The sequence below is a fragment of the Halichoerus grypus genome, chromosome 2 (assembly GCF_964656455.1).
Source record: "Halichoerus grypus chromosome 2, mHalGry1.hap1.1, whole genome shotgun sequence".
NCBI lineage: Eukaryota > Metazoa > Chordata > Mammalia > Carnivora > Phocidae > Halichoerus > Halichoerus grypus.
In genome coordinates, this window is record NC_135713.1 from 208,594,196 (window position 1) to 208,615,808 (window position 21,613).

At 66.5% G+C, this 21,613-nt stretch overlaps 1 protein-coding gene across 2 annotated transcripts; it reads right to left on the reverse strand.

Moving 5' to 3' along the window:
- Window positions 1-2,696: 2,696 nt before the first annotated feature.
- FASN (fatty acid synthase) lies at window positions 2,697-20,703 on the reverse strand. Of its 2 annotated transcripts, none has more exons than XM_036093375.2 (42): window positions 20,547-20,703; window positions 18,758-18,893; window positions 17,895-18,047; window positions 16,567-16,740; window positions 16,229-16,429; window positions 16,000-16,122; window positions 15,796-15,911; window positions 15,573-15,707; window positions 14,571-15,042; window positions 14,295-14,482; window positions 14,018-14,207; window positions 13,341-13,435; window positions 13,095-13,229; window positions 12,806-13,009; window positions 12,545-12,660; window positions 12,068-12,243; window positions 11,790-11,981; window positions 11,627-11,707; window positions 11,332-11,511; window positions 10,922-11,101; window positions 10,640-10,843; window positions 9,721-10,025; window positions 9,080-9,472; window positions 8,838-9,005; window positions 8,637-8,755; window positions 8,377-8,531; window positions 8,040-8,243; window positions 7,705-7,855; window positions 7,439-7,617; window positions 7,231-7,350; window positions 6,931-7,053; window positions 6,624-6,847; window positions 6,343-6,544; window positions 6,082-6,233; window positions 5,878-5,969; window positions 5,468-5,619; window positions 5,125-5,370; window positions 4,669-4,857; window positions 4,105-4,335; window positions 3,771-3,994; window positions 3,580-3,678; window positions 2,697-3,455 (listed from the first exon to the last, which is right to left on the reverse strand). In XM_036093375.2, exons 2-42 carry the CDS (start codon window positions 18,882-18,884, stop codon window positions 3,066-3,068), a joined length of 7,560 nt encoding a protein of 2,519 aa, XP_035949268.2. In that variant the 5' UTR covers window positions 18,885-18,893; window positions 20,547-20,703; the 3' UTR covers window positions 2,697-3,065. The 2 variants fall into 2 exon arrangements, with proteins under 2 accessions (XP_035949268.2, XP_077922405.1); XM_078066279.1 differs by having other exon boundaries at window positions 18,758-19,001; window positions 20,547-20,638.
- Between the last annotated feature and the right edge of the window lie 910 nt (window positions 20,704-21,613).

Below are 21,613 nucleotides of genomic sequence, written 5' to 3' on the forward strand. Positions count from 1 at the left end.
TAAAGGCAAAATGAGGTCCTAAGGGCGGGCCCCTCATCTGTTAGGGCCGGCGTCCTTACAAGAAGAGGAAGACACCAGGACTTGTGTGGTCGCTCTCTGCCATGTGAGGACAACAAAAAGGCAGCAGCCTATGAGCCAGGAGGATAGCTCTCCCCAGGAACTGAATTGGCAGGAACCTCGATCGTGGATTTCCCAGCTGTGGGAAAATAAATTTCAGTCCACAGTGTCGTGTTTTGGCAGCATGAGCAGACAAATACGTCCCCAGATATTTCATGCAAACTGAATCCTTTTGAACTGAGACTGGTTTCCCTGCCAGAATTCTGGGAGAGTTTGGATAGAATGGGTAACATTTTTCTCTTAAGTATCCAGCAGAATTTGCCATTCAGGTCTGAATTTTCTTTGTGGAAAGGTTTTAACTACAAACTCATTTTCTTCCATACGTGCAGGGTCACTCGGGCTGTGATTTCTTCTTGACTTTGTGTCTTGTGTGGAATTTTGTCATTTTACCTAGGTTGTCCAATTGTGTGGAGTAGAATCGTTCATAATATTCCCTTATTAGTCTTCGTTTTTAAAAAGATTATATTTATTTATTCATGAGAGAGAGAGAGAGAGAGAGAGAGGAGCAGAGGGAGAAGCAGGCTCCCAAGGAGCAGGGAGCCCCATGCGGGACTCGATCCCAGGACCCTGGGATCATGACCTGAGCTGAAGGCAGACGCTCAACCATCTGAGCCACCCAGGCGCTCTCCCTTATTAGTCTTTTAACACGTGTAGAATCTCAGGGATGTCACCTCTGTGGTTTCTGATGTTGGTACTTTGTGTCTTTATTTCTCTTCCAGTTCGATCTGCTTGAAGGTTTATGTATTACTGGTCTTCTCAAAGAACTTGCTTCTGGTTTCATTAATTTTCTGTTGTTCTTCTGTATTTTATTCAGTTGATTTTCACTCTGGTGTGTGTACTATTTCCATTATTCTGCTTAGCTGGGTCTAGTTTGCCCTTATTTTGTTTTAGTTTCTGAAGGTTAATTTGAACGGTTTCTTCATTCCTGCCACGGGCCTTCAGGCCCACACCTGTCTGCTAACAGGTGCGGTGCTGCGCTGATTCAGCTCGAGATACCAATTTCTCTTTCCAGTTTTTCTTTAACCCGAGGATTCTTTATAACTGTTATCTGATTTCCACACATGTGAGGATATTCTAGAGACCTTTTTTGTTATTGATTCTAATTTTATTCAATTGTGGTCAGAGAAAATATTTTCTAGAAGTTGAATTTCTTAATGACACTGGTTTTATGACCCAGAATGTGTGCTACCTTGGTAAATGTTCCATGTGAATTTGGAAAGAATGTGTTATGCTGCTGTCGGGTGGAGTGTTCTAAGTCACTGTGGGCAGACGGGCTGGTTGTTACGGTCCGTCTGGTGCACCCTCCTGACTTCCCGGCTCTGGGTTCTGCCAGTTCAGGAGAGGGCTTTTGAAGTCTCCAGCTTCCATTGCAGATTTGTCAGTTTCTCTCTTCAGATCTATAACCTTTGTTTCCTGTGATTTGGAACCATCATGGGGCATGAAAGTTCAGGATTGTTACATCTTTTCAACCAGTTGACTCTTACGAAGTAACCCTTTCTATCCCGAGTGTATTTTTTGCTCTGAGATCTTTTTCACTGTTGGCACCTGTTGAGCCCCGTGCAGCACGTGCCGAACGACAGCCCTCCCCACTGCTGAGTACTCCAGGCAGGAGCGGACCACATCTGTACATCCGTCCACCGGTGGACGCCTCCTGGCCATTATGAGCAGTGCCGTGTGCGAGCCCCGGTGCGTAATTCTTTGGGGGTATATACCTAGGAGTGGAATTATTGGCTCATGGTAATTCTATGCTGAACTTTCTGAGGAATATGGAGGCGCCCCTGGTCTGTTTCTGTGTTCGGCACATCCTTGTAGAAGGCTAGAGGTGGGCCTGATCCCCCCGGCCCCTGGATCCCTGGCTGCAGGGTCCAGCTTTCCCTGCTCATTCCCACCAGCTGGCTCAGAACTCACACCCCCCCTGCACCACTGGTGTCCACCTCACCCCTCGGCTCTCAGGGTTCAGATGCTCAGGGAACCTCCCTGCCCCTCTGACTTGCTCTGATCCACCTTTGCCTAAACCAGTGTGATGGTCAGTCTCTTGTTCAACTCGGCTAGTTATGCAAACAGTAGCGTAGGTGTTGCTGTGAAGGTATTTTGTTGATGGGATTCACACCTATGACCACCTGACTCCAGGTCAAGGTTACTCTCAATGGTGTGGGTAGGTGTCCTCAAGGAAGGAGAACAATCCCAAGGTTTCCCTGAGGAGTAAGGAATTCAGGCAGGAAGCAGGGCGGGGGGACCCCACGCTTGCCCTGGCCGATCTGTTGAAGTGCCCGGCGGGATGCCTGTCCTACGGGCTGCTTCTCTAGCAGAGCAGCCACCGCGGCCCTCCGGGAGCCAGGCGCTGTCCCCGGGTCTGAGGGCCGCGGGGAGCAGAGGGGCGCCCTCCCTGGGCCCTCACGCAGCTGTCGGAGGAGGGAAGAAGGGGTGACTGGAGGCCAGAGCTCAGGTGGGGTTTAGTTGTGGGGAGGCGGGTGGGCCTCCCCCAGGTTGGCGGACACCTCCTGGCCTTTACGGGCAGCGCTGCTGGAACACAGTCCAGACGTGGTTCTGGACACGGACAGTTACAGTAAACTCCAGAATTCAAGCAGCAATATGAATCATGTTTCTTGAAAAACGAATACAGACGAACACAGAATGGGTGCCCGGGCGCCCTGGACTGCTCCTTTCCACAGGCCCCTGCATCATGGGGGCCCCAGGGCTGGGGCTCCCGCGCCGCCGGCCTTCACAGGGTGGACGAGGCCCTGGCGTCTCCCCAGCGACGCAATAAATAGGAGGATCGAACGGAGGACCGAGGCGCAGACCCACGCGGCGCACCCCACGCGGCACACCGGGCCCGCCCGGCCGACCCTTCACAGACCGGGGCAGGTCTCCGAGTCGGCGGCGGCGCACAGGGCGCGGGGGCAGGGCTCCCACCGGCAGGACCCCCCACCCCCGGGCCGCGGGGGCGGCTAGCCCTCCCGCACACTGACGCGCGGCTCGGCCAGGGAGCTGTGGATGATGCTGAGGATGGACTCCAGGCCGCTGCCCTCCAGCAGCGTGCGGTGGTCGCCCTCGATCACGTGCACCGACACCTTGCCGTCGCACACCTGGGACAGGTTGTAGTCGGCGCCCAGGCCCTCGCTGTACATGCCGCCGCTCTTGGCGCGCAGCAGCGTCACGGTGCCGTGGTAGGTGGCCCGCGGCGTGTACTGCTCGGCCGCGCGCAGCTTGTGGTAGAAGGAGTGCGCGGCGAACATCAGCTGGCGGCGGTCCAGGCCCGCGTGGCTGCGCTCGATCAGGTCCGCGGCGGCCGCCACGCGCTCCCCCAGGTCCCCGAGGGGCAGCAGCGCCTCCAGCACCTGTGGGACGGGGGTGCAGGACGGGCTCTGAGCGGCGCGGGCCCGGCACAAAGCCCCGCGGGGTCCGGAGCGGGCTGCGCGCGTGTGCGCTCCGCTCGGGGCTGCAGGGCGCCCCCGGCCCCACCTTGTTGTGCTCCATGTCGATGAACTGCTGCGTGAAGAAGTACATGGCCTCGGCCTCGGCCTCCGCCTCGCAGCCCCGGGTCATCTTGGCGCGGTAGCTCTGTGGAGGGAGAAGGGGCTGCTGCAGCGGGGCCCTGGCCTGCGACCCTGGGGCTGCGGCTCGGAGCCCACCGACGCCCCCGCGGCGCTCACCTGCGTGTAGGCCAGCACGTAGGCGGGTGAGCCGTCAAACAAGAAGAGGCTGTTGTGTGAGGGGGCCGGGCTCTGCTGCGCGGCCTGCAGCTGGGAGCACATCTCGAAGGCCACGCAGGCCCCGAACGAGTAGCCGGCGATGCGGTAGGGCCCCTCGGGCTGCACCTGCCGGATGCACTCCACGTAGTAGGCGGCCAGACTCTGGATGCTGTCCAGGGGTGCAGCTGTGGGGCAGAAGGAGGCTCAGCGGCAGGCAGGAGGGGACCCTGGGTGGGACACGCACACCACCCTGCCTTATTGGGGGGTGGGGACCGCCTCGCAGGACGGGTCACACCTCGGGTACACTGCAAGCCGTAGGTGGGGATGCTGAGCTTGGAGGCCAGGCTGTGGAACACGATAGTAGAGCCTTCGATGGGGTGCACCAGGAACAGGGGTCGCTCAGAGCTCTGCACCGAGTTGAGCCGTGTCAAGGTCGGGCCCTCGGGGTTCACCAGCAGGGTGCTCAGGTTCAGCTGGGCCTGCTGACTGGTACGGCTGCTGTCCTTGGCCGTGGGGGCGGCCCGCTCTGTAAGGAGGGGGCAGATGCTGGAGGGCCAGGGCCACACAAGATGCCCCACGCACAAACACGACGGCGGGCACGGGCGCACACACCCACCCCTGACTCAGGCTGCTGGTGGCCAGGGCGGGAAATGGGTGGGGGCCCAAGGCCCCACTCAGGGCTCACAGGAAGGGTCCCGATGGACAAACCCTGAGCTGGGGGGGTGGGGGGGCCGCTTAGGCTGCTCGCAAGCCTGCGGCACAGAGGAACACCCGTGCTGCTCCGGGGACGGAGGAAGAGCTGGGGCCAGGGTGGCCCAGGGACCTTCCCCTTTCTCCAGCTTCCCTCACAGCCACGCACCGTTAGCCGTGCCCGCCTTCGAGGAAAACTCCTGCAACTTGCGGAACGTGAGCTGCCGGATGTCCCGCATGGACAGCAGCAGGTCGTGCCCGCGCTCCAGTATCTGGCGCACCTCCACGCCCATGAGCGAGTCCAGGCCCAGGTCTGCCAGCGTGCTGTCCAGGTTGATGGTGGCCAAGTCTCGAATGCCTGGGGACAGGTACTCCGTTGGCAATTTGGGAGGGAGGTGGGGCGGGGCCCTGGGTAAGCGCGGACACCTTGGCAGCTAGTCCCCTTCCCAAACCACCATCACCATGGTTATGGCATGTGACCGCCCCCCCCCCCCGCCCTCAGCTCTGCGCCGACCACTGGAGCCTGTCCCCTCCCGGAGCAAAAGAGCACGGCCTCTTCCCGCCAGGGAAACGGCAGTTAGCGGGAGCTGAGGGTCTACAGTGCGGGGACGGCGGGCTCCCTCACCCAGGACGTGGGCCACCGCCTTCACGAGGTCCAGCTGGGCGCTGCCATCACCCTGGGCGCTGGTCTTCTTCTCAGCCAGCACAAAGCTGCTCAAGACGGCGTGGGGCTGGTTCAGAAAGAAGTCCAGCACCTCCAAGCAGGAGGTGATGCGCTGCGGCAGCGTCCCACCAATGACCATTTCGTTGGAGCCCATTGTCTCCAGGATGATGCCCACATCTCCGATGGCGCCCCACTGCACCGCGAGGCCTACAGGAATACAGGGCCAGCGAGCCGGGGGTGAGCGGGGGCACGCAGCGGGGCGGCGGCAAGTGGGGGCTGCCGGGCGAGGAGCGAGCTGGCCCACCTGGGAGGCCGTCGTGCCGGCGCTTCTCACACACGCGCTCCATCGAGGAGTTGGCGAAGCCGTAGTTGGTCTGGCCGGCGTTGCCGCGCCCGCAGCTCACGGAGGAGAAGACCACAAAGTGGTCCAGCTCGGGGCACGCCGCCCGGGTCACCCTGTGGGTGCTCGAGTCACACCCTGCTGGCTGGCCCAGTCCCCGCCCCCACCCCGGCCAGCGTGCCCAGCAGCCTCCACTTCCCTGAACCCCCAGCTCAGGCCCCAGCAGAGGCCTGCTGCTCGGTCCCTGAGTGGCAGCGGGAACTCTGCACTAGGGTACACACAGGTCAAGAGAGGCGGCTGCTCCCAGCATGCACCAGGTCAGAGCCAGGCTGTGCTGGGGGATGGGGACAGGGTTGGGGGATCGTATACCTCACCTGTCCAAGTTCACGGTACCGTCGTACTTGGGCTTGTTAACATCCTGGAAGAACTCAGGGGTTTGATTCTCCAGCATGGCATCTCTCAGGACCTGAGGGTGAGGGGTTCTCAGCACCTGCCCTGACCTCACGGCTCTGGAGGGCTCAGCCTGGGAGGGCCCTTCCCTGGGGGGCCTGCTCTGGACCCTTCAGAGTTGCACTCACCATGGCCAGGTTGAAGACGCCACCCACAGGCCCCAGCTGCGCGGCCTCTGCGATGAGGCTCCGGGCCCCATCCGGCGAGCTGGCGTCGCTCGTGGACACCAGGACCTGCACGCCCTGGCGCCTCCACTCACGGACTTGCTTGGCCTGGTAGCCTAGGGACACAGGGCAGCACGGTTGGGCCAGCCGGGCTTCTGGACCAGAGAGCTCACGAGCGCTGAGCCGACCACCCCCCACCCTGTCCTGGCCCTCGGGACTGCTCACCTGTGCGGATCCCAGAGCGAGAGGTCAGCACGAGTTTCTGGGCCCCTCGAAGCACAAGCCACTGGGCCAGCTCGAGGCCAAACCCGCCTAGGCCCCCAGTGATGACGTAGCTCTTGTGGGCCGAGCAGAAGGTCTTGGACACAGCTGTCATCAGCGCGGGCCTCGTCACCTGCGGCACCGTCTCCCGCTCCTCCTTGAGCACCTGCAGCCCAAGCAGCACCCCCAGCTCAGGCACTGCCCTGGGGAGCTGGAGCCAGGGGCGCCGGGGGCCCCACGCTCACCTGCACGACCACTTTGCCGATGTGCTTCCCTTGGGCCATGAAACGGAACGCGTCCTCCACACGGTGCTTGGGGAACGTGGTGCACTTGAGGGGCCGCACCACGCCGTCCCGGATGCCCGCCTGCAGCAGCGCCGCCACCTCCCGCCAGTCGCTGCCCCGGTCATCCATGAGCGCGTCCAGCAGGATCCCGTGGAAGGTCACGTTCTTCAGGAAGATGGCCATGCCTGGGTGGGCGGGGGAGGGCTCAGCACTCACGGCCCCCAGCTGACCCTGCGGACCTCGCCCGCCCGCCCGCTGCCCGCCTCACCCAGCTGGTGGTTGTTGGAAAGGTCGAATTTGCCGATCTCCAGGAACCGGCCGTGCTGGGCCAGGCAGCGCACACTGGCCTGCAGCTTCTCCTCCGCCAGAGAGTTCAGAACCAGGTCGACGCCTTGGGGGGGGGTGCGAGGAAAGAGAGGTCCTCCCCGTCATGACACTGGCCCCGGCCCAGACCTGGTCCCCGCCTGGGCCCGGTGAGGAAGGGCAGAGGAGGACGGTGGGAGCGCGGGTGGACAGCGACTGGTGGGCGTGCCAGGGCCGCCGCCGGGGGCCCGCGAGCTGCGCTCACCCTTCCCGCCTGTGTGCCACAGCACGTGTTGTTCGAAGGACGTGTCCCGGGAGTTGGCAAAGCTGGTGTCGCCGAGCTGAGGGAACCTGGCCTGGAGGTACGTCCGCTTCTCGGCGGACCCTGGTAGGGAGAGGCGCGTGCTGCTGAGCCAGGCCGTGGGGCAGGGGCGGGGGCAGCGCCGGGCTCCCGGGAGGGCTGGTGGGCTTACCCACGGTGGTGAAGACGCGGCAGCCCAGGCTCAGGGCGATGGCGATGGCGGCCTGGCCCACGCCGCCCGAGCCCGAGTGGATGAGCACCGTCTCCCCGCGCTGCATGCGCCCCCGCACCACCAGCGAGTAGTAGGCGGTAGAGTATACCACGGGCACGGACGCTGCCTCCTCCAGGCTCCTGCGGGCGCGGCACACGAGGTCAGCTCGGGCCTGAGCCTCGGCCGTGGCCGCGTGGGGCGCCGGGCTCACGGTCCCACCGACTCACCAGCTAGACGGCACCTCCCACATGAAGTCCTCAGACAGCAGGACGGAAGTGGCCAGGCCCTCAGCGGGCACCAGCCCCATCACACGCTTGCCGCTGGCATCCCGGCCAGAGAACTCCATGCCCAGCATACAGTCCCGGGAGGCCCATTTCCCTGGGGGTAGATGGTGGCGGTGAGCCCTACGTCTCCCCGGGTGGGGGGTGGGGGCGCCCGGTGCGCAAGCTCAGGCCTGAGGAGCCTCCAGGGTCCTGAGGGCCGTGGGTCCAGGAGCCCTCCTCTTCCCAGTCCCTGGCCGGGAGCGTTTGCTCTGGCCACGCCCGCAGGATGCAGCCCACACCTGGGATGGCGTCAGGGGAGAGCTTGCCCGTGGCCAGCATGATGTCTCGGAAGTTGAGGGAGGCGTAGCTGACGGAGCAGAGGTGGACGCCGGGGTCAGTGGGCTGGGCGTGACGCAGAGGGGAGCAGACCCAGCGGATGGAGGAGAGGTCCCCCCGGGTGAGGACGTTCACGAAGGCGTGCTCGGTCTGCTCCTCTGGCAGGCCTGAAGGTGACAGGAAGTGCGGCTGCCACAGGGGCTTCCTAGCCAGGGCCCCCCAGCCCCCTGTCACCCTCAGACCACCCGGCTATAACGCAAGGAGCTGGTGGGGGCCAGGGAGGCATCTTGGGGGGCTCACCATGCTCCAGGGGGAAATGGCGGAAGGCCCCCCAGGACCCGTCCCGGTAGACGTTCATCACGAGGTCCCCCTGTAAGACCTTCTGCAGCTCCGAGGAGCCTGGGTCCATCTTGGGGATGGGGGAGGTGCCGCTGAGGTTGGACACCAGGATGCATCTGTGGGCAGCCACACAGGTGAGGGGAGGCTGGAGGAGGGGGAGGGAGAGAGGGCAGGGCGGGGGGGAGGGAGAGGGGGCCTGCAGCTCTGTGGCTGTCTCTCACCGAATCCGGTGCCCGCCAGGCTCTCGGCGCAGACAGTTCACCATGCCCACGACGCCCGAGGGGGTGCAGCTGAAGGCCGTCAGCCACACGGGGCGGGAGGAGTCGTTGGCCAGAACGTTCTGCGGGACGAGGGAAGGGCTGGCGTCTGGGTGGGTCCCCAGGCCCGTGGGCATGGTGCTGGGGGGCCCAGCAGAGACTGACCTTCAGGGAGTCCACCCATCGGAAGCTGGTGTCCTCCACGGGCAGGAAGATGGGGCTGTCCTGTGGGGCCAGCCGGCGGCGGCACAGGAAGAGCGCGGAGCCGTAGAAGGACCTCTTCAGGGCCACCAGGTGCAGGGATGCCCCGGCAAACAGACCCTCCCACTCGTCCTGCGTGGGTGGGGCGGGGTCAGTGCTCAGCCAGCCTCCCCGCTGCAGCCCCGGCCCCGCCCCCGCCCCTTCACCTGGCTCAGGAGGCTCTGCCCGCCTCGCTGGGGCTCTGGGCAGGTGAGGAAGGCGACCGTCTCTCCCAGCGGGTGTCCTCTGAGCAGCGTGTGCAGCAGCAGGAAGCCGCCCTCCTTGAGAGCGGCTACCATGTTGCCGAGGGCCGTGGCTGGGTCCCGGAGGGTGGCCACGGCACAGTTGCACGCCAGCAGGTCAGCCATGCCCAGGCTGCTGGGGGCAGGGTCTGCAGGGTCCCACTGGCCCTGGGTCGTGCCATACTCCTGCAGCTTGGCCTGGACAGCCTCCAGGGCCTGCGGGTGGCGGTCCGTGGCTGTGTAGTCCAGCTGGAGCAGGGGCTGGGTGTTGAGCAGCGCCGGAATGCGGGAATACAGGCGGCCATCACCAGCCAGCACCTGCAGGTGGGGAGAGCTTCCTGGACCAGCTGCCCACCGGGCAGGCACCCTGATCCGAGCTGGCGGACATCTGCCAGAGAGGCCCAGCCACCCACGCTGCTGAGACCACCAGCTAGTGTCCTCCCCCAGAGCCCACCTTCAAGCAGGGCGGAACGGTCAAGGACACGAGGGCAGCCTCGGCACACCTTCTGACGGGCCCTGGCACTCCTCACGGCTGAGCCTGCCTGGAGCTGGGTCCACACACCCACCTCTACAATGTGCATCCTGGGGCTGCTCAGGTTCTCCAGGGCGGTGTCCACGCAGGCCTTGAGTGCCGGGGAATCGAGAAGGCCGTGGAGCAGGGGGTCGTCATGCAGCAGGGGCCTCTGCTGGGCCAGCAGCTGGTCCAGCTCCAGCTGCAGGCTCCCATTGAGCTGGAGCTGGCAGGCAGCTCCCAGCAACTGAGGCAGGCCCTGCTGCGGGGGCTCCCGGGGCACCTGGGCCCCATCCAGCCCAGGCACCACCATCTTTAGCCCCTGCTGGGCCACCTTGGTCTGCAGTGCCTGTGCCAGCCCTGGGGAGGGGGAGATGGGCACTAGGCGAGGTCTCCCTCGGGCCAGTGTTCCCTAAGCACCCCCATACAGCAGGGGTCTGCTTAGAGCAGGCATCCATCAGTAACCAGGACCCAGGTGACCCTGTCCTCCCAGGGCCCACCACCTGGCCCTGCCCCTGGATAAGCAAACAGATGGGAGGGACAGAGTGGGCAGCCTGATCCTCTAGGACTAGGAACTAGCCCCCTGGGTGGGTGTCGTCGAGGCGTGAGCTCCACAGAGGGTAGGCTCCCTACGGAGCGTGGGCTCAGTGCCCTCACATCCCCCGCGCCGGTTATCCCCCACCCATCAGCGTGGGTACGAGCCCTCACGGGGCCTGCCAGGCCAGGCCCCCGTGGCGTCACACCCAAATGGCTGGCTGGGGACACCGGTAGGAAGGACCGACTCTGTCCTTGTGCCCTAAACTATCCCTGAAGACCGGGAGCCTCTCGAGGAGGCAAGTTTCGGCTCCTTGTGAAGCAGGAGGTTGTCAAGCTGGAACGGGTCCCAGCGAAGGGCTGTGTGGGAAGCTGAGAAACTCCCTTTTGCCAGAGGCCTCCGACGGAGGCTGGAGCACAGGGCAGGGGCTGGGCCTCACCCCTGCACAGCTGCAGCTCGTCCTGTAGGGCTGCGTTTCCAGCCAGGAGCCCCCCCTCCATGTAGGGAGTGAAGCAGAACTTCTCCAGGATCGGGGCGAGCTGCTCCTGCTGCCTTCTCGGGGCCACGGAGGTGTGTAGGCCCGAGATGAGGGCGCCGCCGGCCACCATGTGGTTCAGACAGCTGCTCACCACCACGTCAGCCACTGCGGGAAAGAGCCGGTGAGCGTGGGCCGCGGCTGGCCCGGTGGCGCAGGTGGGGGGGGCCTGGGACTCGGGGCTACCTTGGGCCTGGCCCTTGAGCGAGTACACCTTCTGCCGGTGAGTGGCGGGGTCGATGTGGATGGAGGTGATGCGGGTGGGCAGGCGCAGGGAGCGCTGGGCCATGCTCAGGATGGACATCTGCAGCACGGTGTCCAGGAAGGTCACCCAGTTGTCCTTCCACAGCAGCTGGCCCGTGCAGCCTGTGGCAGAGGGACCGTCGGCGTGGCCGGGCCGGGTCTCTCACGCTCACGGCACCCTGCCCTCCACACACCCTCACACCAGCACAGCCCTCCGTCCACAGGACTCGGGCGGTGACGGAGCCACGTGGCACCTGGATCCTGGGCAGCAGGTCAGGCCCCGTGTGGCCTGAAGGAGGGAGGCGGCCCCAAGGCTCGTGCCCTGAGTGTCAGGGGAGGATGTGGCGCCCTACCTCCCAGGTCGGCCTCCAGAATGCCCTGGAAGTAGGGGCCATAGTCGTAGCCACGCAGCCGCAGCTCCTTGTATATGTCCCCCTGGGACAGGTGGAATGCGGCCGTGGGGTCCGTGGGGTCCGGGCCCTCCTGGCTGTCGAAGAGCTTGGGGTCAGGCTCCTCCCACTGGTACACCTTCCCTATGGGGGGGCAGAAGAGCCTGAGGTGCGTAGAGTGGAGCTGGCCACCAAGGGTCCACTCAGAGGCCAACCCCCACCAGAGAGCCCGTGGCCTGGCCGGACGCCCTCTGCTCACCGCTCACGATCAGGTTGCCGTTCTCAGACACCTCAAAGGTGCGGGAAGCCTCCAGAAGCCGCACTTCCAGAGCCACAGTCCCTGTGCACAGCAAGGTTGGAGATGAGCAGCAGGGTCAGCCGTCAGCATTCCTGCCCTGACCCCGGCGGCCACCCCATCTCACCGGTCTTGGGCAAGATGGTGGCCTGGTGCAGCGTCACATCCTCAAACACCACGGGCATCTCTTCCATGTTCTGGCTCAAGGCACGCGCCAGAGTCTTCCAGACCAGACACAGGTAGCCGGTGGCAGGGAAGAGGACGCGGCCATCGATGCGGTGGTCCACCAGGTAGTGGTCGGGGGACTCGGGGCTGGTGTCTGTGTGGGCTGGACCTTAGTGCCAGCGCCCAGGAGGGAGAAGGCAGCCTCGCCCCGTCCCTCAACTGCCCTCAGCCCCCACTCACCAATGTTGTAGACGGTGGCAGCAGAAGAACCGCTGGAGCCGCTGGGGAAGTCCCCGGCGGCAGGCACGTCCCAGATCTGACTGTGGTCCCACTTGATGTGGGGGGAGATGAGAGGAGTCCCCCGGGGAACCGGGAACTCCAGGGGTGGAAACAGGCCATTGGGGTTGGCATCAATGCTGGGGGGTGGGGGAAAGGTGTGAGGCGCACGCCTGGGCTGGTGGCCTTGCCTGGGACTACCCTGTCATACCCTCGGCCAACCGTCTCCCACAAGACCCCAGAGATCACCAAGACGGGGTGGGGTGGGGGCCATAGCAAGGAAGCTCGAGGCGGCCCAGCACCCACCAGCCCACTTCCTGAGGACAACCTCAAGGCCACCGAGCAGCCCTGTCGGGGAGAAGCTCCGGGTGGACCGCCCCCCCCCCCCCCACCGGGAACCCGGCCCCCTCCCCGGCGGCCCAGCCGGGGCAGCCGACCCACCCCAGCAGGTGCAGCCTGCCCACGTTCCTGAGGAAGAACTCCAGGTTGTCTCTCTGGTCCTTCTTCATCAGGGGGATGATGGTGCAGCTGGGCTTGACGCCTCTCTTCAGGACGCCCTGGGGAGGCACACGGGCTTGGCCTTCCTCACTGGCTCCCCCCTGCCCGCAGGCCCAGACCCTCGGCTTCTCTGGCCGACGCACCAGGACCACTGTCCCTCCTGGAAGCGGCCGGCCTTCCCCGCCCGGCCCCGCTGGTGCGCACCTGCAGAAGGGCGTGGGGGGCGATCTCCAGCACCACGGCGTGCTCGGGCACGTGGCGCAGCGCCTCCTGGAACAGCACCGGGCTCACGAGGTTGTTGACGCTGTACTCCGCCGAGGACGTGCGGGCCAGGCTCCCTTGCCACTGGGCCTCGGGGATGGAGGTGCTGAGCCAGCGCGCCGAGCGGGGCCTCGGCTCCCGGATCACCTGCGCACGTGACACCGTCAGCCGTGCCGGGCCTCGGCCCCCACCGCCCTGCCTCCAGGGAGCCCGCGCAGGGCGGCCAGCCCACCTTCTTGAGTGCCTGCAGCAGCGTGGGGGCGATGGACTCCATGAAGTAGGAGTGAAAGGCCATGCCGCCCGTTTGCACCTCCTTGGCAAACACGCCCTCCTGCCTCAGCTGCTCCATAAACGTGACCACCTGGGCCTAAGGACAGAGGTGTCAAGGGCTGGACGAGTGCGACCGGTTCCCCACGCAGAGCTGCCCCCGAGGGACGGGGAAGGGACTTGGGGATGAGCCTCGCCTCCCAGGGCCCACCTGAGGTCCTGAGATGGTCACTGTGTCTTCGGAGTTGTGGCAGGCGGGCACAATGCCAGGGGGACAGCGTTGTTTACACTCCTCCCAGGACAAGCCTGTGGGCAGGGATGGCCTCAGGGGGCGGGCTGCGGGGAGCCGGGGCCCCCACCCGAGAGGAAGGCACTGCCCGGGGCAGGCCCTAATGACAGGGGTGCGGTAATGACAGCCGCGGAGCGGGGCTTTTACGGGGCACTTTCGCTCCTGCCGCGTTTGATCTCGAGGGAGGACACCTTCTCTGTTGTCCCACAGGTGGGGAGCCAGGTCCTGGGCCCCCGACAGGCCTCCACGGGCCTCGGCCCCTCCCCTACAGCCCCTCAGGGTGGTGGCTCTCTGAGGTGTCCCTCCTGTCCCCAGCCCAGCCTGCGTGAGGCATGAGCAGGTGCCCACGGAAGGGAACCACAGCGAGTCACCCCGACACTGACTTTATCAAAAGCTCCCTGGCTTCTTGCGTGGGCGGGGGGCACTCTTGTCCCCACGTGGCTTCAGCCCAGCCTGTGGTGACGACGGCCGCGCGTTTACTGTCGGCCGCAGGGTGCTGGGGTGGGTCGCAGCGTCCGCCCCGTGTGAACAGGAGGAAGGCCAGGGACGCCCCTGAGGCTGGTGGGGGGAGCGGGACGGGGAGCACAGAGGACACCCACCCACGGCCGCCATGGCCCCCGGTGGGATGTCGGCCTCCTTGATGCACTGGCCTCTCCAATAGGCCGTGAGGACGGCCTCCTCCTGGGAAAGGCAGCCGTCCGCGTAGCCACAGGCCACCTCCCCCAGGGAGTGCCCGATGATGCCATCGGGCCGTAGGCCCATGGAGGTCAGCAGGTCTATGAGGGCGATCTGGTGGGGGAGAGGGGCATGAGGAGTCACGCCCGCCCGGCCACCAGCCCCGTCCTGCCCACTGGCCCCCGGAGCCCAAGGGCGCACCTGGATGGCGGTGAGGCTCACGAAGGAGTGGACGAGGTCGTCGAAGCAGGTCTCGTCTGTGCTCAGGAGCAGCTCAGACACCTGCAGGCCCAAGGGCTTCACGGCCTCGTCGGAGCGCAGGATGGAATCTCGGAAGCTGTGCAGGCGCATGAGGCTCGACCCCATCCCGTGCCACTGCGCACCCATCCCTGTCCCGAGGAGAGCCGTCAGGGGTGGTGGCCGCGGGGCAGCCACCCGCTCACCCTCCCGGGAGGGCCCGCACGGCCAGCCTCTCACCGGAGCAGATGAACCAGAGTGGACGCTGGCCGGCAGGCGGCAGCTGGGCCTCCTGCGCCTCCAGGCCGCCCTCCTCCCCTCCCAGCACCGCGTAGCCCCGGAAGGGCATGGCGGTGGGGGGGGTGGCCGCGATGTCATTGAGCATGCTCACGAAGGCCAGGTCCTGCCTGTGCTGGTGGCCCTGCTCCAGCAGGCAGTGCACGGCCTCCAGGGTGCGCCCGCTGGCCCGCAGCAGACGGGGCAGGGTGACGCACGGGGTGGCCGGCGAGGGTCGCCGCAGATTGGGCCTGAGGACGACGTGCACGTTGGAGCCGCCAAAGCCAAAGGAGTTGATAGCCACGTTGCCTCCGCGGACGGGCAGGGGCCGGTCCACCACCCGCAGCCGCCCCTCCCGGAGCGCGGGGATCTCAGTGTTCGGGCTGCGGAAGTGCAGGTTGGGGGCCCAGAGCCCGTGTTCCAGGGACAGCAGCACCTGCAGGGGGCTCGCAGTTGGTGGGGCAGCTGGCCTCGGACTCCCTGCACTGCTGCCTGGGGTCGGGCCCACCCGACACGGCGCAGGGACCCAGGGACCCTTCCCCTCTCTGGGCCCCATGCCTTCACCTGGGGCCCCAGGGCGCCCCCCAGACGGACGGGCTGTGGGCCTGGACACAGAGGCCCCCTCAGCCAGAGCTCCTTCCAGGTCCCAGTTCTTGCAGGAACGGTAAGCAGGTTACGATGTCACAGCCCCAAGGAGCCTGGAGCACCAGGGAGCCCCCGCCGCACCCAGAAGCTACCAGTGCGTGGTCTCCTCACAGGCCACCCAGCACCCCCGGCTGGTCAGGAAGACTGTGGGACAGGCGGGCAGCCCCTGCGCCCTCCTCTGGCCCACAGGGAGCAAGGGTAGAGACCGGTCACAGGCTTGTGCCCTGCTGTCCGGGCCTCAGTGGCTGGTACCCCTCGGCGCAGTCTGTGGGAACCCCCCCTTGCGTGGCAGGCAGGACGGCTCCGGACCCGTCCACCTACCTTGGCCATGGCTGCGAGCCCCGAGGCGGGCTCTGGGTGCCCCATGTTCGACTTTGTGGACCCGATCAGCAAGGGGTCCCGGCGGGTGGTGCAAAGGGCTCGGTCGATGCCGTTCAGCTCCTGGGGGTCGCCCACCTGTGGAAGACAAGAGGAGGATCAGGATCCCGCCCGGGTGCCTCTCAGGCCTGGGGTGTGGGGTGTGGGGTGTGGGCGGGGCGCTCACCATGGTCCCCGTGCCGTGGGCCTCGATATACTCCAGAGACTCCGGGGCCAGCCCAGCCGGCTCGTACAGGGAGCGGATGAGCTGCTCCTGGGCCTCCCCGGAGGGGAAGGTCACACCTGTGGGATGAGCCAGGCCTCAGCCCCCAACCAAGGACCACCTGCCGCGGCCAGGCCCGGGCCCCTCCAGCCCCCCGCCGGCACCCACCTTGTTCCTTGTAGCCGTCGGTGTTGGTGCCGGCGTTCAGGATGGTGGCATACACGCGGCGGGCCAGGGACCTCTTGGTCAGCAGGATGACCACCACGGCCTCCGAGCGACAGTAACCGTTCCCTGCGTGCAGAGGGCACCTCAGGCCCAGGGGCTCTGCTGCTCTTGGCCCGGGGGGGGCCCAAGCTCTGGGGCCACCCCCTGCCCTTCCCGCCCACCGCTCGCTCACCAGACTCGTCGAAGGCCTTGCAGGTACCCTCAGGACTGAGCATGCCCAGCTTCATGAACTGCACGGAGGTGTTGGGCTTGAGCAGGACGTTGATGCCCCCCACGATAGCGGTGGGGCACTCCCCGCTGCGCACGGCCTCGTAGGCGTTCTGCAGAGCCATCAGGCTGGAGGAGCAGGCTGTGTCCAGGGCGATGCTGGGCCCTGTGGGCAAGAGCACAATGGGGGGCCCGGCGGCTCCAGCAGGGTGCCCTCCACTGGGAGCCCATGGCACGAACGCCTTGCCCTGGCCAGCCTTCCTGGGGGAACCAGAGGCCCAGAGGGGCTGGGTGGGTACCCACCTTTAAAATCAAAGAAGAACGAGAGACGGTTGGCCATCATGGCGCGCTGGCAGCCCACCATGCTGTAGCCCAAGAGGGTCTCAGGGTCTCGGCTGAGGGCCTCTGAGGCCTCGGAGCCGCTCACGCCCACCCAGACACCGGTGTGTGTCCCTCGGAGTGACGCTGGGTTGATGCCTGCGGGAAGCAACGGTAAGACATGGCAGCTGGGCCTGCTGCCCAGCTCTGGGGCTAAGTCCTCCCTCTTAGCCTGGCTCTGGAGGGGCCCGAGCAGGGCAGCCTGCCCAGGTAGGGCTGAGGACAGATAACTGGGTCACAAGGAACCCAGGGCCCAGAAGACAGGTGGGGCTCCAGGCTCTGGGCCAGGCAGAGGCCAGAGAAAGCTGGAGGTGAGGAGAGAAGGCAGCATTGTCCCCAGGATACTCCCCTGGCCCCTGGTGTCACCAGTAGAGTCTGGCAAGCCCCAGTGACCAATGAGCACCCAAGCACCAAGGGCAGCCTACCCTAGGACAGGCTAAGATAAGGAAACACAGGGAGACAAAGGCTGAGTGTCCAGGCTGGGAAAGGAGGGAGGGACCCTGGCCAGCCTCTGGGGAACGGCGTCCAAGGTCTCTGCTGGCCCTTCCCTCCAGGGCGCTGTGTGCCTGCAGCACTGTCCCGTGCGGGCCCCAGGCCTGGCTCGCTGAGCAGCAAGCAAGCTAGAAGGCCAGGGCTGCCTGCCTGCCTGCCTGCCTGCGGTACAACTGGCCGGCTCCCAGGCTCCCCCTCAGGCCCGGGCTCCCACCACCCACCTGCGGAGGCGCCACGCCCACGTGGCCGGCCTCCTCTCCCACCAGGCAAGACGTTTAGGCCCCTGGGGCGGTAGGGACAGGTCTGTGCCCCGTGACAAGGGACAGCTGTCTCGAGGCACTTGTACAAGGCCAGACACAGCCCAGAGGAGGGGAGAGTGGAGAGCATGAGTCCTGGGGGCCAGACCCCACCTCCTGCTCTGCCTGGCACTCCACCCTTGCCCCAAGACCAGCTGTACTTTGGGGAGGGAGGAAATTGGGGCATCAGGGCATGCCAGGGACACCGTGTGTGTAGTTGTGAAACCTCGACCTGCTCCCAGGCCCACGCCTCCCACACCTCCCCGAGCCCATGGGCCCTACACCAGGGCCCAGGAGAGCCACAGCACCTTGCGCTGCCTCCTTGGTAATTTTTGTGTTTTCAGACTTCTGCTTTTAAAAGTGAGAAGAGGTAATGCTGTCATAATTCCTGGGGGTGGGAGCCTCAGGGACGGGCCCCTAGCCCCGAGGTGGCCATCGCTGGCCAGCAGCCTCAGGAGGACCCACCTCCGTCCAAGATGGCCTCGTAGGTGACCTCCAGCAGCAAGCGCAGCTGGGGGTCCATAGTGTGAGCCTGCTTTGGGTGGACCCCAAAGAAAGAGGCGTCGAACCTGGATAGGTCCTTCAGCTTGCCAGACCGCCTGGGCAGGCCGTAGAGTCCTGCAGACATAGACAGGTGGAAGGCTGTGGGCCCTGAGTGACCGACGGCAAAGGCCCTGCTGTGACAGGGAGCCATGAGCTCCCGGGGAGACTGGGCAGGGGCTGGTGGTGCTAGGTCTGGGGTGCCACTTGGGTGACACCAGCCTGCTTTCTGAGAAGGGGCCCCACTGGGCAGCCATGTGGGAGGTGGCCTCGGAGCAGAGCCCAGTGGGGACAGTGCCCTCCTCCTGTCCACCACTGCCCTAGCTGGAGACCCTGTGCCTGTCCTAAACTGCCTGGCTGCTGAGGCCGGCCAGACTCTGCCACGCTGACTCACATCCCGTAGATCAGGTAGAGCTGCTCTGCAGAACAACCTACTGGGCGGGAGGGAGTCAAACCAGCTTCCCGAGAGAGCCTGGCATCTTATGTGGCGGTAGCTGGCTGGGCTCGGAGGGACAGGGTGCCTGCCCACCTGGCCTCACCCTGGATCTGCTCCCCCAGCAGATCACCCAGCTCGGCTATAAAACGGGCAGATGCATGCTCAGGGTTGGCCCTCAGCCTCCCGTGGGCCCCCAGTCCCCAGCCTCGCCTTGGTGACCAGTGGCTCTGCCATTGGGACTGGGGCTCAGGCTGGAGCTGGTCTGCCCTGGGCAGCCGGGAGGCCGCATCCAGAGCAAGAACAGGAGAGGGTCCCCTTGTGTGGGAGGGGAGCGCGAGGGCCACCCACTCACCTGCCTTCCACCTCCTGTCGTCGTCTGTCACCATGTCTACGCCGCCGATGAGATTGGCCCAGAACTCCTGCATGTTGTCCGACTCGGGCAGCTTCCCGGACATGCCAGCAATCACCACCTCCTCCATGGCTGCTCTCTGCAGGGAGGGCAGCGTGGGAGCCTGACGCTGGTCAGCTCTGGCAGCCACACCACCAGGAGGCAGCCTCCCACCCTCTCCCCTGGCGTCCTGACCCCACAGCACCACCTATGGGTTTGAGAGCGGTTGGTTAGCTCCTGGGCGCTGTGCTGGCTGGGACAGAAGCCCAGGGCGCATGGGGTGGGGGTCCATGCTGGTCCAGCCAGCCCTTACCCGTCACATGTGGGGCCCCGGCCTGGGTGACTACACCATGGCCCTGCTACCCTGTGTCTGCCCCCCAACAGTCGGTGGGCTCTGCAACCTGCTGCTGGGGTCCTGGGAGAGGTAGCAGGCAGGGCCATCCCAGAAGAGCGGAACCCTTCCTGGGACAGGGCCACTCGGCCATCAGTGTGTTAAGAGCTGACGCAGGAAATCAAGCAAGCAAAAAAGAAAGGGTGCCGAAGTTTGAGCGAAAAACATATGAGAGTGGGGGGAACACCAGCCCACACTGACCAGTGGGCCCTGCACCCTGCATCCCAGCTTGTTCTCCATGCTGGGGACAGGGGCCCAGGCACACTCAGGGCAGCCCATGAACTGCCAGGGTTTGGAAGGGACATGGGGGGAGGGGTCCCTGCAGGGCTCTGGGGAAAAGACGGCCCCTACCCCGCGGTGGGTCCACCCAGCCAGTCTGACCACCCAAGCAGGGCCCAACCTGGAGAGCCACTTGGTGAGGGGCCAGGCGAGTGCTGCCCACACCCGCACACCTGCGCAGGTGAGGCCTCAGGCTGCTTGAGCACCCAGACCCAGGTCCCCCGAGGCCCCCCTGCACAGAAAGCCCCGGCCACAGAGGAAGGGCGCTCTTGGGTAGCCCCGAGGGGGCAAGGCCAGGGCTGGCCCGGCAACTTCCGCCAAGGCCCCAGGGTCTCGTGGCGCTAAGGACCGGTGGTCACGCCACCGTCCGGCCGTCCCGGGTCTCCCGGTCTCTCCGAGCAAGGGCGCGCGGCGAGAGCAGCGTCTCCCTCGCGTGGCCCGGCGTGCCTGAGTCCCCGCCGGGAGGGAGCCCCCACCCCCAGCGCCGAATAAAGAGCCCTTTGGAGGCCCAAGAGGCATCGGCTCGGGGGCGCTTGCTGCCTCCAGAGAGCGCCCGCTGTTCTCCCCTACTTGCTATTCACGCCGAGTCCGGCGCGGCCCGGGCAGGGGCTGGAGACCCCGCGGCGCCGGCCTCGCCCCGCCGCCCGCCCTCCAGAGCTTCGGGGCTCCGCGCGGCGCCCACGTGACGGGAGCCGGTCCCCCCCCACACACACCACCCTCGCCGCCCGGCCGCGGCCCTCCGGCACCGGGGCTGGGGGATGCGCGGGCGGAGGGGCTGGGCGGTGCGGCCCGTGTGGCCCAGCCCGCGACCAAAATGGCTGTTCGCGGCGTGCCCGGCGTCCGGCCCTCGCTATCGCCCACCTGCCCCGCCGGGCCCCGGGCGCAGCGCCGCCGGCCCTCCAGCGCCGGGATGCCGGCGCCCCGCACAGCCAGACCGGGGCCTCGGAGCCCGCGGCCCGACGGGCCGACCCCTCCCCGCGGGAGCGCCCCGAGACCGGAGGGTGCGGACCGGCGGCGCCCCGGAGCCGGGCCGTCCCCCCCCCAGGGCCCCCCGGTACCCGGTCCGCGCCGGGCCGCTCGTACCTGGTCTGGGCGCGGGCGGCGGAGCGGGCGGCGGGGAGCGAGGATGGAGCGCGGTGGCGGAGGGGAGGCCGGGCCGCTGCCGTCTCTCTGGCTCCCTCTAGGCCGGCGCCGACTCTATTTAACCGCGGCCGTCCCCGCGCGGACACGCCACATGGGCTGACAGCTTGGCTGCGCCGCCCAGGCCAATGAGCGTCGGGGCTGCGCCCCGGGACCCGGCGCGCCGCCGCCGGTGGGGTGATGCCGCGCGCCGCCGAGCCGCCGGGACCCCGCGCGGGGGCGCGCAGGCTTGGGGAACCCAGCGCTCCGGGGGCGCCGGGAGGGGCGCCTCAGCACCCCCGCCCCCGGCGTCTGTGCCCCGCCCCCGCGGGTCCGTGGCGCGGAACCGCCGGAGGCGCACGCGCACGCGCCGGGACTGAGCCCCCGGCGGGCCCCCGCCCCCTCCCGGGGCCGCCCCCCACACCCTCGGGCCGCGGGACCACGTGTGCGCGCCGCGCGGGTGAAGCTGGACGGGAATGTGCTTGGGCGCCACTCTGGGGCCCACTCTGGGGGCACGCCGGGGACCGGCCGGACCCCCGGGAACACCGACCGCCTGGCCCGCGGTCTGGCCGCGCGGAGCCGGGCCGGGGTGGGGGGGTAAGGGGCGGGACTCGCTCCGCCGCCGCGGCCAATCGGGGGCCGGGGGCGTGCGCACCGGCCCAATGGCGGCGCGCGAGTGGGCGTTGCTAGGCGATAGGGTGATGGGCTGGGCTGCTCGGCGGTCGTTGACCCCTGCCGAGGGCGCCCCGGGCGGGGTCACTGCCGGTCACCGCAGCGCGGCGCGGCCTCCCCAGTCTTACGGACCCGCGCGCGTGCTCCACGGCTCCCGGAGCCCGCGGGTGGAGCGAGGCACGGACACCGCTTGGCGTGGTTCGAACAAAGGCGCCCCCCTGGGCAGAGGCACTCGCGCGCGCACGTGGCCACTTGCACCCACGGGCGCGCACACGCCCCGGCTGAAGCTCCAGCCCTGCGTCTCCGTGCATTCCCCTGCTCACATGGTTACCGAACTTAGAAAAAGACCTCGGCTTCCA